This window comes from Chrysemys picta, chromosome 4 (genome assembly GCF_011386835.1).
Source record: "Chrysemys picta bellii isolate R12L10 chromosome 4, ASM1138683v2, whole genome shotgun sequence".
Taxonomy (NCBI): Eukaryota; Metazoa; Chordata; order Testudines; family Emydidae; genus Chrysemys; species Chrysemys picta.
In genome coordinates this window covers 51,066,393-51,081,867 of record NC_088794.1, presented here as the reverse complement: position 1 = coordinate 51,081,867, position 15,475 = coordinate 51,066,393, and the positions used below count along the sequence as shown (strand labels likewise).

General features: G+C 42.0%; 1 protein-coding gene across 50 annotated transcripts in view; it reads left to right on the top strand.

Annotated features, from left to right (window-relative positions):
* PPFIBP2 (PPFIA binding protein 2) overlaps positions 1-15,475 on the top strand; it is a 193,839-nt gene that overhangs the window by 169,145 nt on the left and 9,219 nt on the right. For 36 of the 50 annotated variants that reach the window (XM_065594908.1, XM_065594915.1, XM_065594913.1 and 33 more), the window contains 9 exons: positions 2,075-2,204; positions 2,965-3,093; positions 3,976-4,126; positions 4,360-4,471; positions 5,244-5,332; positions 7,360-7,482; positions 8,660-8,785; positions 13,253-13,441; positions 14,626-14,805. In XM_065594908.1, the coding sequence (XP_065450980.1) occupies positions 2,075-2,204; positions 2,965-3,093; positions 3,976-4,126; positions 4,360-4,471; positions 5,244-5,332; positions 7,360-7,482; positions 8,660-8,785; positions 13,253-13,441; positions 14,626-14,805 (1,229 nt within the window). Of the gene's footprint in view, positions 1-2,074; positions 2,205-2,964; positions 3,094-3,975; positions 4,127-4,359; positions 4,472-5,243; positions 5,333-7,359; positions 7,483-8,659; positions 8,786-13,252; positions 13,442-14,625; positions 15,390-15,475 lie in introns of those variants that run through there. The other 14 variants (XM_065594917.1, XM_065594920.1, XM_065594921.1 and 11 more) reach the window with 2 other exon arrangements.

Below are 15,475 nucleotides of genomic sequence, written 5' to 3'. Positions count from 1 at the left end.
TGCACTTGTCTTTATTGAATTTCATCTTGTTGAATTCAGACCAATTGTCCAATTTGTCACTGTTCTCTTAAGAAATTAGTGTTAAGATACTAAATATTAATTATAAACTGATAAACATCACCAATACAATTGCTTTTATGTAAACCTGTTTTGAATTCTGAGTGTCTTTCCAAGTGTTTGTAATCCCTCCCAATGTGGTGTCATCTGTAAATTTGATCAGCATACGCACTATTATCCATTCTAGTCATTAATGAAAATATTAAATAGTACAGGACCCAGGACTGACCTCTGCAAGACACCACTAGATACACTCTCCCATTTGACAGCAAACCACTGATAACTATTCTTTGAGCAGGACCCCATTGTGCTAGGTGCTGTACAACACAGTAAAAAAGGACAGTCCCCTGCTCCAAGGAACTTACAGTCTGATTGTTTTCCTGGGCCGAAACTCCCATTGAAGCCAATGTGGTTTCTCCTTGCATACTATAGGCAGACTGGAATCTAGTACTCAAGATCTACTATGTAAATCTGAGAGAATTGTGACCTTAGTTCAGAAAGATTGTGTAGTGCAAGTTGAATGTCTTACCCAAGTGATTTGAGACATCCCTGGATCTATGTGGGACCTTTTTCCATGGAAGCACCCCCTCCAGTAGGGATTGGAACCAATATTTAACCAAGTTGCTCAGTCACCCTGATATCTAGGAAGGATGTAGGGAAGAATAAAAGGCCTGGTCCACACTAACCCCCCCACTTCGAACTAAGGTATGCAAATTCAGCTACGTTATTAACGTAGTTGAATTCGAAGTACCTTAGTTCGAACTTACCGCAGGTGTAGACGCGGCAGGCAGGCTCCCCCGTCGATGCCGCGTACTTCTCTCGCCGAGCTGGAGTACCGGCGTCGACGGCGAGCACTTCCGGGATCGATCCCAGAAGATCGATTGCTTACCGCCGGACCCGGAGGTAAGTGTAGACCTACCCAAAGGAACAATTGTAACAAACCTGAGCCCGGTTTCCATTTCTTTCTTATGGTATTTCTAAGATGGAGGGCCAGGAAAATTAAAATAACTCTAGAATTAGACAAGTGTAGTAGAAGGTGAGTTTCCGTACAATACTGTTCCTCATGATTTCACAAATTTGTGAAGATTCTATCCCACTAGAGAGAAGCTGCAGAGTACTTTTCTTTAGGTTCTTATGGCACTTCTTGACCAATCAGGACTTCACAGTTGTCATACTGGCCCAAATTTTTGGCAAGCATAACTCCATTATTTGGCGCTGTATCCATAAACTGGGATCACCTCAGACGTCATGATTGTAAGAAGAGGGAATTAGAAGTTGTTATAACACACACTTGGCCAGCTCTGATAATCCATCCACCAGAGGGCAGTGCTACCAATGCGGACAAACTATTTTGTTAGCTACAGACAGGATATAAAAGGCATTCCCCAGACCAGCTGCTGCTGTTCATTAATGAGACTGACTGTGCTAAAGCAACACAGAGCCACTATGACAGGTCTGTTGGGCCCCTCACTCCCTTCCCTAAGTCTCTAAACAGCTGACCCAGCCATCCCCCCACATGGTGACAGCCATGCATTATTCTAAATGCTATTTACTGTATGACTGATGTCATTACTATTTAAGGAACTTTCTAAATCAGTGGTAACACTGTGACACAAGTTCAGTTCTTCCCACAGACAAGGGCTAAATTCTGCTCCACTGAAGTTAATGGGAACGCACTGGTGTACTTGAGAGCAGAATTTGACCTTTTTCAAAGTAGGATTCCTTGAACGAGTTGTAATAAATGGTATCAATCCAAATGATTTTCAGAGATGAAGCTGAGTGGGGATACATGTTTTTGCTCAGTGATTCACAGACTTCACACTTGTTCTAAATTGTCTGACTGATGTGTGTTGTGACTTTCTGCATAGTGGAATTTGTTAGTGAATGAATTCATTTTTAAAGCCGTTATGGCTTAATTTCTGTGAAGCATTGCCTTCCAGATAGTTTCTGAATTAATATCTTGTACGTTGTGAACAAGTAGCTTAAAAAATAACCTCTCTACTGTTTCTAATCTCAGGAGAGACAGAGAATATGGATGGTACAATAACTTCAGATGAACTTTCACCCCTTTCTTCTGGAACAGAATCGGGTCCACAGTCTCCAGAAAATAAAAAGAGCCCAAAAGGCATCAGGAAAATCTGGGGAAAGTAAGACCTTCTCATTCTTTATCCATGTCCTGTCAAAATGTTTCAGATGAGAACATTTTCAGTTTACAGCATGTTCTAGAAGACCTAGAAGATCTGTACGTGTAATAAAACAAAATGTCAAATGCAATAAGGAAAACCAGCAACTCTGCAGTGTCCATATGGGCAGGTATATGTGTACACATCAGATTGAGAGAAAATGGATTCCAGTACTAATAAAGGAGCAGACATGCTATAGGAAGAAATTCAATACAAAGGAGAAGTCCTCTGATTTCTTAATGTAATACATTAGTTGGAAGCCAAAAACTTTAATTACCATTTTTTTTCACTAGCCTTCCATTTCTGAAGGCATAAGTTGCAAATGCAGGTTTAGTCTTACCCTGTCCCGTCAGACACTTGCCTATTTCAGGTCACCAGTCATTTGACAGTCTGAGTCCCAGCGTTTGGACTGGAGTGCAGTGTTACTTGCAGAGCACATTGCTTTCCACAAGATTTGGTCTAGCTGCCTTATCTAACCATCTGTGTAACTTTCATAGTTTGCTCAAGAAAAGATTATTAAATGGTCCCAGAAAAAAACGTAATAGCCAGATCTTAAAGTTTCCTTGGAATTTACAAAAGCTGAAATTATCAGTGAGTTCCATATCTTCTCTCTAGTTTTAGTATAAATGTTTTGGGATTACTGGAGGGCTAATTTACATTTTATGAATGAAATGGAAATGCTGTATGTCATGCTCTAATACTTGGTGTTCTGCTCTCTGTAAAGAATAAGAAGAACTCAGTCAGGTAATTTCCATGCAGACGATCTAGGTTTAGCTGAATTTCGAAGAGGTGGTCTCCGTGCAACAGCTGGACCTCGATTATCTAGATCAAAGGAAACTAAGGGGCAGAAGAGGTAATCACTCTCTCTTACTTTCAGTGCATGAAAGGTAGTATTGTGAACAGAGCATATCTCCTGTGGTGAAGTATTGCCCATCATACTTCACTACAAATGAATCTCACTGTAACTAGAAAGGGTTTTTCTGGCTGAGCCTGTCTGCACTGTTGCAGTTACAGGCGGTAATGACAGCCGCTGGTTGGAAAGTCGGAGAAGCCATAATTGCTCTTGTAACAAAGAGCAAGTGTAGCAAGACGTCCTCCTCTTCATTCCCTGCTTTGGGAATAGCTGTAGGCTGACTGGGAGTGAAGGATTTCACCTTAACTCTGTCCACATGGATGATGGAAACTTCTCTCCTTTCTCCGCTCTCCTCTGAGTTTTTGAAGAGTAGGTTGAGCTGAATCTATGTAAGAACATTCAAATTAACATACTATATATTGCAATGTCTATTTATTTACCATATTATGTTCTGCAAGACTAGATGTCAATTCTTTTTACTGCAATCCAGAGAACAGAGAGTACATCAGTAGGTATTAGTAATTACCCACAGGGCAGAGACCCTGATAGAAATGCACCTTTTAGCTGTTCTACAAACAAGATTAAAACCATGTATAAGCAATTGGTCCATGAATTGAGTTAATTTGTTTATAATCTTTTAAACATTTCTCAGTGTTGTCAGATGAAGTTAATGAACCTTGCAGGATCAGGCCCTAAGTTACTACCTGGTATGGGGTTGTTTTTTTTAACAGAAGTTAGAAAAATATATTTAAAAGTGACTTTAGTTAAAGTAAAACTATTGTTAAAGCATCACTAACCACTCCATACCAGGTTAGAAGGGTTTTCTAAAGTGTCAGTTAATTCTCTTTAGTGTGATCCTCATACAGTACTTGTGCTTTTCAGTGACTACAATGCCCCCTTTGCTCAGTGGAGCACTGAAAGAGTTTGTAACTGGCTTGAGGACTTTGGTCTTGGTCAATACGTCATTTTTGCACGGCAGTGGGTGACTTCTGGCCACACGTTATTAACAGCAACACCTCAGGACATGGAAAAGGTAAGAAATCTGGAATTATTGCTGTCTATTAGGTAGGTGTAAATGGCTGGTCCTTCATTGTATCAGTCCATTCGTCACCTTTAGATCCAAGCATCAAAATATAGCAGCTAATTCAAAAAGGTGCATATAGCAAAAACTAAAATCAGTCTCTCTCACATGAATGAGTTCTGAGATAATAGGCACCACACCACATAAGGACAAGCTATTTATTATAATTATTTTTTTTATTACAGGAACTAGGAATAAAACATCCTCTGCACAGGAAGAAATTAGTCTTGGCCGTTAAATCAATAAATACAAAACAGGATGATAAGTCTGCACAACTAGATCATATCTGGGTGACACGTAAGTGCTTGTTGAACTGCGGGACCAGAGGCTGGGTTTTTTTTAACCTCAACTGAGAAGTAATTAAAATGTTTCAAGTATTTCTTGTACACAGTGCATGAGAGTTTCTCATAGAAATGTATGTTAAAGTCAGCTGATTATAAGATTGATTGATTGTCTAATTGTACTGTACCATAATGGCAGTTGGAAGATTTCATTGGAAGAATATTTTAGAGATTTATATTTTAAAATTTTGGCTTTCTTGAATGCCAGTTCTAATGAATATGCCTTATTGTTTAACAGCTTGCTTGCTTTTTGATTTCTGTGGAAATCATAACTGAATTTAGGACTCAGAAAAAGGCAACTGGAATTCAGCTTAAAATACCTCAGACCAGGAATCAAGCAACCCCTCCAATGTAATCGCCTTGAGGGGGACTGAGTGGGAGTAACTAGATTTTTTATTCCTAGTATGGGAGTCGCTAAACGCTCCTGTAGAAGTCACATGCTCAGTCATATATTCTGTCCTCTAAAGCATTTCGGGAATGTCATTTGTGGGTTTTGGTGGGAGTTGCCTGCCGTTCTCAGACAAAGGGAGGGCCATTTTGGGTAGAAGGCCTTGAAAGGGCAGTGAAAAAGAGAATAGGTGGCACATGAGTTTCTAAAGAGAGTCAGAGGACCCTGAGTATGAGTGAAGGTGCAGAGGATGTGGAATTTCATCTTCAGGGATTGTTTCTTGATCTGAAAAGACTTCCTAAATCTGGATTTGTTTTCTCCACTATTTTTATATTTTCAGGATGGCTTGATGATATTGGCTTACCTCAGTACAAAGATCAGTTTCATGAATCCAGAGTTGATGGGAGAATGTTGCAGTACTTAACTGTGGTAAGATGGCTTACCATAAAACCACTTTCCCTCCATTCAGATTGACTCTGAACCTAGGGTTACCATATCTAGCAAATAAAAAAAGAGGACCCTCCACAGGCCCTGGCCCCGCCCATTTCCCCACCCCCACCCCAACTCCGCTCCTTCCCCGCCCTAACTCCGCCCCCTCCTCCCTCCCACTCCCAGCCACGCGGAAAGGGCTGCCCGAGCGCTACCGGCTTCACGGTTTGCCGGGCAGCCCCCAGACCCTGCGCCCCCGGAGCTCGGGAGGGGAAGCGCCCAGCCGGGGGCGCAGGGTCTGGAGGCTGCCCGGCAAACCGTGAAGCCGGTAGCGCTTGGGCTTCGGGCAGCCCCCTTGCCTCCAGACCCTGCGCCCCCAGCCGGGCACTTCCCCTCCCGGGCTCCGGCGGCGCAGGGTCCGGAGGCATGGGGGCTGCCCGAAGCCAGTAGCGCTCGGGCAGCCCGGCTCTTAAACAGAGCCGAAAAGTCAGGGGAAGAGCAGAGCCGCCATTTTCCCGGACATGTTCAGCTTTTTGGCAATTCCCCCCGGACGGGGGTTTGAGTGCCGAAAAGCCGGACATGTCCGGGAAAAAGAGGATGTATGGTAACCCTACTGAACCATCCATCTTGTAGATACAGTAGATTCTGCTTAAAAACAATTCTGATATTAGCAACTTCTGATTAATGGCAACATACTGCCAGGAACCAGTCCCATCCCATTAACAGTAGTGATAATGGGATTCAGATATTAGCAACAGCATGCTCCTTATTAGCAACTTTTTTTTGGAAGAAAAGAGCCCCCTGCACACAGGTTTGTGAGTCTGCAGCTAGGGAAGGAAGCGCTGGGATATATCTTCTCTGGTTGCAGCCTCACAAACCTGCCTGTGGCCATGCTTAGCACATCCCAGTACTTCCTTCTGGGGCTGCAGCCCAGCAAACGTTCCTGCGGACAGGGCCCACACAGGAAGCAAGGGGCCGTGGGCAGAGCAGTAGCAGGGAGAGGGGCTGCAGCCCAGATGTTGGAGCAGCACAGTACCTCTCCCTGCATTCTCCGTGTTGCACCTTGCCAGGGGACTGCATGCAGGGAAGGAAGCACTCATCATGTTGAACCCTGATACCAGGAGAGTGCAGGGAGAGGTACCAAGTAGCTCCGTGGACCCTGCATCTGGGCTGCAGCTTCCCTCCCTGCTGGCATGTTTGCAGGGTTTCAGACAGGGAAGGCCTGCCCAGTGCTTTCTTTCCTAGCTGCTGCCTGATAAACCTGCCTTCCACTTATTAGCAACTGCCACATAATAGCAACTTTTTGCTGTCAACCCAGGGGTTGCTAATAAGCAGAGTCTACTGTATTCAGGAAAGAGGGGAGAATTAGCTACTATTTTACTGGTAACTTTCCAGCAATATTCCTTTTAGTCTTGAGACTTTGCTCACATTCAAAAGAATCTAAAGGATTCAATTGAGATGAGCTATCATCAGCAGGAGAAAAAAAATTTTTGAAGTGATAATTGAGATGACCTCACACCTTCTATGGGTCATCTCGATTATCACTTCAAAAGCTTTTTTTTCCTCCTGATGATAGCTCACCTCAGTTGATTGGCCTCTTACAGTTGGTATGGCTACTTCCATCTTTTCATGTTCTCTGGATGTATAAATATCTTCTTTCTGTATGTTCCATTCTATGCATCCAATGAAGTGGGCTGTAGCCCACGAAAGCTTATGCTCAAATAAATTTGTTAGTCTCTAAGGTGCCACAAGTACTCCTGTTCTTTTTGCGGATACAGACTAACACGGCTGCTACTCTGAAACCATTCCATCTCATGTTTCTACTTAATAGACCAATAGTCTTCTAGATTCTACATTAATTTTATTAAGATTCAACTGTTTTTCTAACAGGAATGCATACTATTAATCTAACCTGGATTTCTTTGATACATACAAATGTCACAGCATTTATTGTCGGGGGGGGGGAGGGGAATCTCATTGTGCTGTGGTATTCTACGCTACTTTTACCCAGGCTTTTCCTCTTTCAGAATGACCTTCTCTTTCTGAAAGTCACCAGCCAGCTGCATCATCTCAGTATTAAATGTGCCATTCATGTGCTGCGTGTCAACCAATTCAACCCCCATTGTCTACGTAGGAGGCCAGTTGATGAGGTAAAGAAGAAATTTGTGTGTTATGAGTCTAGTGTCACTGAACTAGTGCTTGTTTATCCCACGCTAGTCAAAGGTGAACGTGAAAGAAAATTAACTGTATAATATACCTGCCTCTGGAGTCTCCTCAGGGAAGTTCCACATCCCAGAGGAAGAAAATGGTGAAAGTTACTGCTTATCCTCTCCCATGTCACCAGCCCAAACCCAAGGAAGCAGGTTCCCATGTGGAAGGGAGCCAGGTGGCATTAAGTAGGTTGGCACAGGTGGTGTTACTGGAAGAAATGGATGTATTGAGAAAGGGACAATTTTGGCTAAATATCCAGAAGAAGTTCTGAAGTGTGAGATCTCTCAACACTGGCTGTAGAACAGTTTCCCGTGGGGTAAGGTGGAAGTCCCATTGTTTGGTCACACATTGGGACCAACTCTGCACTGAAAGTGAAATGGACTATGATGGCAATAAGTATATGCCATCTGTAAGTCCCAGAGCTGGTTAAATAAAATATTCAGTGAATCTTACATTTATTTTTAATTATTCAACCACTTTTTTCCCATTGTTCTCCCAGTCTGTAAAGTTTGGCAAATCATTCACAACTATGTTAGAATTTAATAACATTTTTGAGTGAAGTCACTGGAATTTTTTTTATTATTTACTCAACTCTGATTTCTCAAGCAGTACTCCCAACAGCACATAAACTAATTTAGCTTTTCTCCAGCAAGCATCAGTTCTTCTCTTAGTCTCTGTATTAAGTACCTAGATAATACAGTGATGGAAACCTTAATAATTATTATTATTATTTCAATATTTTTGCAGCATAAATATTCTCTGCATATTGTCTTTTATATGAAGCAGTAGTTCTTAGGGTTCCATCTGTAATAGAATGTACTTTCCATTTCACCAGCTGGTCCAGATTCTCCAAGTCTTCTGAGAGCTGCACAAGATGCTCAGAGCAAAACAGATTACCTCAGAATTTAGGAAATACTGATTGTTAGGGAGGAGTAATGCCTTAATAGTAACTGATAACTAGGCAGGCATGAAAGGTAAACTCATTAGCTGAGGCTCAGCCTTTTTCAAGTATTGAACTATGTTTTCTTATCTGAATTGTGTGTGCATATATGTATATAAACTAAACTTATCTGTGTAAAGAAGAGTAGTATATTGTCTTTTTGTGGTTATTTACAGAATAATATTTCACCTTCTGAAGTAGTGCAGTGGTCCAATCACAGAGTGATGGAATGGCTTAGATCAGTAGATCTGGCAGAATATGCACCAAACCTTCGAGGAAGTGGAGTTCATGGTGGCCTCATTGTGAGAACGGGTTCATAGTTTTATTCCTTTTTTTTTTTTTTTTGTATATTAACGTAGCTACAGTAGTTAAGTAGGTAAGGTAATTTGGAAATGCATTTTCTGTTTAATTTCCAAGTATAAAACAGAAAGAGGCTATATCTTAATTCTAGTAATCTGTTGTTGTATGCTCACTGATCAACCTTCTTAAAACTATTGAGTCTGTTTTATGTAAATTAATTTTTACAGCATAAGAAATGTAAAGAAAAAAGAAATATTAGAAATCTAAAAAGCAAAATGATGTCACATTGTCTTCTGAACTAACAGGGAGTGCATGAAACAGAAAATTTCTTAATAATTTCCTTTCTACTAGCAGCATCTCCCACAATTCTGAATGTCTGGGCTGCTCCCCTCCTCTCTGCAGCTCTCACAGGGGAATTAATGTTGATGGTGCTGCATGCTCTGGCCATGCCACCCTCTGCCGCTGCTTGCCACCAAAGGAGTTATTCCAACACTAGAAACACTTGTATAACAATATGAGTAACTCCAGAGTAAGCAGACCAGCTATGTACAGTGGACCAAAAAACAGTCACATAGTAAAGGTTCCACTCAACATCTGACCTTTTCGCTCATAAGCTATTCAAGGTGGGTAGAATTATGGGAGATGCTACTAGCAAAAGGGAAATCACCAATAAGAAATGTTTTCCCATTCTGCAGCCCAGCATCCTCCACAGTTCTGGACATTTGGAAAGTAGTGAGCAGTGAACAAGGAGAATTATAGAAAAGGTCAAAAAGAAGAGTGGGGGGGGAGGGAGAAAGGAATCCCTCCCCATTTACAAGATTTGTTCAAAGGGCAATATTATTTCTGGGCCACTTCCTGCAGCACCTTTCTGCCAAAGGAAGCCTCTGCAGATGACAGGAAGGACACATTACAGTGCTTGATGATAAAGGTAGTAGCTGTTGAGCAGGTGGCTTCCTTGCAAAGTTCCAGGATGGCTGCATTTCTTTTTGCTCCTGAGGTTGCCAGGGATCTCATGGTGTGTGCCCTGACCCCTTTCAGGAACAGAATTTTGAATGCCTTGTGTGCCTCCACAATGCAATGGAGGACTTGAAAGCTCCAGGCCCTCTTTCCACTTAAAAAATAGGCTGGCCCATCTTCTCATGGATTCTTTATGTTTGGGGTAGATTTTCAGAGCTTTTCTGACATCTAAGGTGTCACACCTCTTCTCTGTGGACAGTGAAGGATGGACCAGCTCTTGGGAAGTGTGAAAGGAAGGGTTCAGCTTAGGAATAAAAGAGTCAGGAGTCACACTGACTTATCCTTGTGTAACACACAGTAAAGCTCCTACATAGATAAGGCTGCCAGCTCAGATGCTCATCTGGCAGATGTGATGGCTAGCAGAAAGCAAGTTTTGATGGAGAAATAGAATGCTGGTATTGACATCAGTGGTTTGAAGGGATGACTTGTCAGGGCTCCTTGTTTCACTTTGGTTGTTCACATACACGACCATAGTTGTGTTGTCTGACTGAATCAGAACATGTTTCTCCTCTACACTGGATTGGAACCATCTGAGCTACAGCTTGACTGCTCTTAGCCTTAGGAGGTTTATGCTGTGAGCCGTTTCCTCCGGGCTCCAGCTGCTTTAAGTGGTTTGGGACTCCCAAGTGTGCTCCTCAATTATGAGAACCATAGGATCTGGAAGACACATGGCCATAGCATTGCAGATATTGCCCTGGGCTAACCACCATTTTAAGGAGTTGAGCACCAGCAGCAGGACCTTTATGCAATCCTTCATGTGTTTTGGGGAGTGGCCCACACCTTTAAGATGAAGCCTTGAAGATGCCTGATGTGTGATTATGCCCATGGAGTGATTCCCTGTGCACAGCCCTAGGAGGCCTAGTTGTTGAAGGTCCAGTGCTATGGTAGGCCTCTTGCAGCTCTGGAACAATGTGAGAAGGTCTTGAATATTTGGAATCTTTTTAGAGGTGGGTAAATCTTTGTTATTGAGGGGTCTGTAGCTACTTCTAGATGAGCTGCTTTGGTAGACTAGGTCAAGGAGCTTTTCTTGATATTGATAACAAACCTATGCGCCTGGGATGGAGCGCCGATCAAGCTGTCCAGGAAGGGGACACAGGTGTATACCCTTTAACCTGAGCCTGGCTAGCATTACCACGAACAGCTTTGTAAAGACCCTGGTGTCAGAGGACAGGCCAAATGGAAGCATCCAGTACTGATAATGCTTCCTGCTGTAAGAGAACCTTAGACATCTGTGGGGACAAGGTCTGATAGGAACTTCAGAGGTGTGCACCCGCCAGATCCCCTGAAGTCAGAATATCCCCTGGGACAGGGATAACACAGTAGAGGCCAGGCTCTCCATCCACTTGAGCCATTTGAGGTCAATATGGTTTGGATTCCCCCTTGTATTTTTGAAGAAGATGGAGTAGAACCCTAAGAATCTTTCTTCTGAAGAAGTGTTCTCTTCCTCCCATATCTAAAAGATGAGAGATCTCGTTCTGGAGCAGATTTTGTTACAGGGTTGTTGGAGGCACAGGAGAGAGGAAAGGTCAGAGGACCTGATGAATCTTGTGTGCTTTTTTCCCCTTTATGTATTTGCATGCGTTGAGAGCACAGATGCTCTATTGGGTGAGACCTTTGGCAGTCAGCTGTCCCTAGGGCCTAGAGAACTCTGAGTTCAAAACCCTGTGGCAGTGAGTCTCAGAGACCATGTCAACTGATTGGGGCTCACAACAGCCATCTAGGTGTTCGGGCTTGGGCTGGAGTCCAGGCTCTAACACCCTCCCCCCTACACTGGGTGCAAGAGCAAGTATACAGCTATTTTTAGCCCAGAGTGTGAGCTCCACAAGCCCAAGTCAGTTGAACCAGACTCTGAGATTTGCTGCTCTGGGGGGAGTTTCACGGCATAGGATGTACCCCTAGAGCCCTCCCTGGCTGAGTCCATTCCTCCAGGGCAGGGGGAGGGGACTATAACACTAGAGACCTCCTGGTCAAATTAGGAAGGAGGGTATAGTTTGAGCCTGATTTCTTTTCCCAGGGCACTCAGGACCCACTTTAAGACTTGCGGGGGCGGGGGTGGGGGGGGGGAGAGAGAAGAGAAGGAAGAGGGAGAAGAGATTTGTGGCCCCCACAAGTCGCCCATTGAGACTTGCATCCTGAGTTGACTGACTGGCCTTGTTGTCATCATTAGAGCCTCTCCCTGCTCTGTTCAGAGACTCCTGGTCTGTTTTTTCCATGTTGAAGTCACCCGCACATCCCTCTTCGACTCATAGCCCCAGGACCTAACAGAGTTCAGGGCAGAAGGCTGGGTACAGTTCACTGTCTTCCAAGCCCGGGAAGGCTGTCTCACAGATGGGGCGTCAGTTAGATTTTGCCCTGTGCTTTTTGGGCTGCTCTGCCACATCGGAGCAGTGCAGAGGAGCCAGCAGAGAGGCATGGTAGCGGAGCTCAGGGTGAGTTAAGTCACCTGACTGTAAACCAACCCAGGGATGAGAGAGGCTAGGGAGGGAAAACAGTGCTCCCCATTTCCCCCAAAAAATCTTGAAAAGAGGAAAATAGGTGGCAGCAACAGAACCACCATTCACATGTTGCCGCAAAGGGGGTGTAGCCAGAAGGGGTAGTGCCAAGACTTTTATGCATCTCTGAGCTTCAGAGGAGGGAGCAGCCCAGATGCCCAGAACTGTGGGAGGTGCTGGCTACAGAAAAGAAATTATACAGTGGAAATTACTTTATTAACTTATTGATAAAACATCACCAGAACTGTTCAAAGAAATAAAATTAACTTGTGAGACAGAGGCTGGTCACAGAAAAAGAATTGCCCTGGGTCGCTGAGCTGTGGCATCTTTGCCAATAACCAGGAATTGTTTAGACTTGGGAGTTAAGATGACATGCAGCTAGGGTACATCTACACTGTTTTAAAACCCACAGCAGCAAATCTCAGAGCCTGGGTCTCCAGGCTTGGGCTTGGGCTTGGGCTTGTGCTACGGTGTTAGAACCAGCAGCGTACCTCAGGCTCATAAACCCAACCCAGCCTGCGCTCTAGGCTGATCCTGAATGTCCACACCACAGCTGTGGGTTTCTAAAATACATTTTACTTAAGGGTACATCTACACTAAGGGCACTTTGAGTGCAGTGGGTTGCCTTTACAAATGTTTTAGTTTTTGTTTTGCTTTCTGTGCAAGTACTTCCTATCTTCTCTATATGTAAGGACCACTGCAAATACTGACGTAATATTGTTTAGTTAAGGCATTTGGAAAGTTTTTTCAGTTGACTCCTGTCACTTACAGTAGTTACTCAAGAATGAGTGAGGCTTTTATTTATTTGTCTGATAGTGTCTGACAGAAACGTAATTAAGAACATAGAGATTATTTTAATCAGCATTATAGGATGACCTACTTTTTTAAAATATGTTTGTATATATGTATGTTGTAGAGGTTTGTCTACATAAAGCATAATTTTTGTGTTGTTCGTAATAGATTCTTGAACCTCGCTTTAACGGTGACACACTGGCAATGCTTCTTAACATTCCACCTCAAAAGACCCTCCTGAGACGCCACCTGACCACTAACTTTAATGTGTTAATTGGGCCAGAAGCACAACAAGAAAAAAGAGAAATAATGGAATCTACAGCTTACACACCTCTGACCACCACTGCTAAAGTTCGGGTATGCCACTGTGTGAATTCAGTTTGCTTTTCTTACAGACTAAGGGGCCAACTCTGGGAAGTGGGGGAGGCCAGTTCCCACTATGGTTACATTTTAGTTATTCTTAATACATAGCATTCAGCACAAATTCATCATGATTTACTAAAGAAATAAACATGCAATATTATAACCTTTTATTCAAAGGAAACACAATCCAAAACAAAATATTGTTCATTTTTATCATTAACTGTTCCCAGTTTTAACAAATATTTAACCAAGTTTCATAAAAATTATTCTGAATTGAATAGCGTTGAAAATTAAAAATCTTCTTCTTTTGAGTTCCTACGGTATGTTTGATGCCAAGTATACGTCTGTTAAATCTGCGCTTTTCCCAATGGCCTAATACAGTGTTAGGATTTGCAGAACATATACATCAGCTCTAACTGTAGCCAAAAATAGAGCAAGGGCTGTTTGTAGACCTGATCTTGTGGATACCTATGCACAAGTGACTTCATTTTTGTAAACAGTCCATTGATTTCAATGGGGTCTCTCTCAGACAGGTAAGTGCTATGCTTGCTACCTGTGACCCCAGTTTAAGAAAGTGCTTAAGACCATCCTTGTTCAGAGTACTGAAGCCCACATCTGTGGCCTTGACTCAGCGAAGTACTTAAGCACCTGCATAACTTTAGATACATGAATTGTCCAAATGAAATAGTTGAACTATTGCTTAAAATTACATAACTAGCACAATTGACTTAACTAGTCACCCAGGTGCCAACTGAAAATATCATGTTAATCTGAGCTATGGTCAAACCCTACTTAATCACACCAATGACGGGGGAGACCTTTTGTGAATTAGCAAATATACAGAAAACCATGATTTAAAAAAAAAAACACTATCACAACACACACACTTGTTGATTTATTTTGACAAGTTTAACTGTGAGAATCCATAATTATCCTAGTAAATGTACTGTAGTATAGCTAGCAAAGATAATCAAGTGTTGTTAATCTCAGCAGTATTCTGTATTATATCCTTTAGTAAGAAATATACAACAGATGATTAAAGTTGTATTTTTCTAGTTTGTAGACTTCAGTCAAGATTAGTGCATTGTTGGCATGTAAAATCTAGTTTGAAGTTATAATTTTGTACATGTTAGACAAATTGGTTCTCTTGTGTAAAACTTTATATTTCATTATTTTAGCCAAAGAAACTTGGATTTTCACATTTTGGAAACCTACGAAAAAAGAAATTTGATGAATCTACAGATTACATTTGTCCTATGGACACAAGTCCAGGTGCAACTAATGGTACTCAGAAGAGCTATGGTGGATACAAAGGACTTAATCAACTCACTGATAGGGAATTGGACAAACTGGATCAGGTGGGACAAATAGATTGATGTCATTCTCATCTCTCATCCTCTACATGCATTCCAAAGCTTGCCAATAACCTTTTGTTACCATATAACAAAATCTCTGCTACATCCGCATGAACTCATTGAGAACGTACATTTGGGCTGTGGACACTTTTATACTGAGAATGTCAGATGAATAATATTTTTATCTTTGTAAGCGTAAACCCATCCATCTTCAAGCCCTTTTTCAGGTACATCCAACCTTTACACTATGAAAGTTAACATATTGGACTGGTAAATTTGGGATTATAGTAGAAACAAATATTTTTTGTACTTTTAATTACATAATCCATGAGTACTGCACAGAGAAATTTTATCTTTATAAGTGGTTTGTAATGTAATAAAATCTTATTCAGATCAATTTGTACAGAGGTATCAATTTATATTTTATTCTCATAAAAGTACAACTGGATTGTATATTTTAAGACGTTAACTGAAGAGTGCATCGTTTGCACCACGTAAATGTATTACATACTCTATGAAATAATTATGCTTAAGCATATAAACACATGAACATTATCAATTAGACAATAAAAGAATACTTTGAATAATTCCATTGTTTTTACATATGTAGTGATCACTTTCTCTCTGTAATGGAATGTAGTTTACACACACAAAAACAGGAGGTTTCCATAAA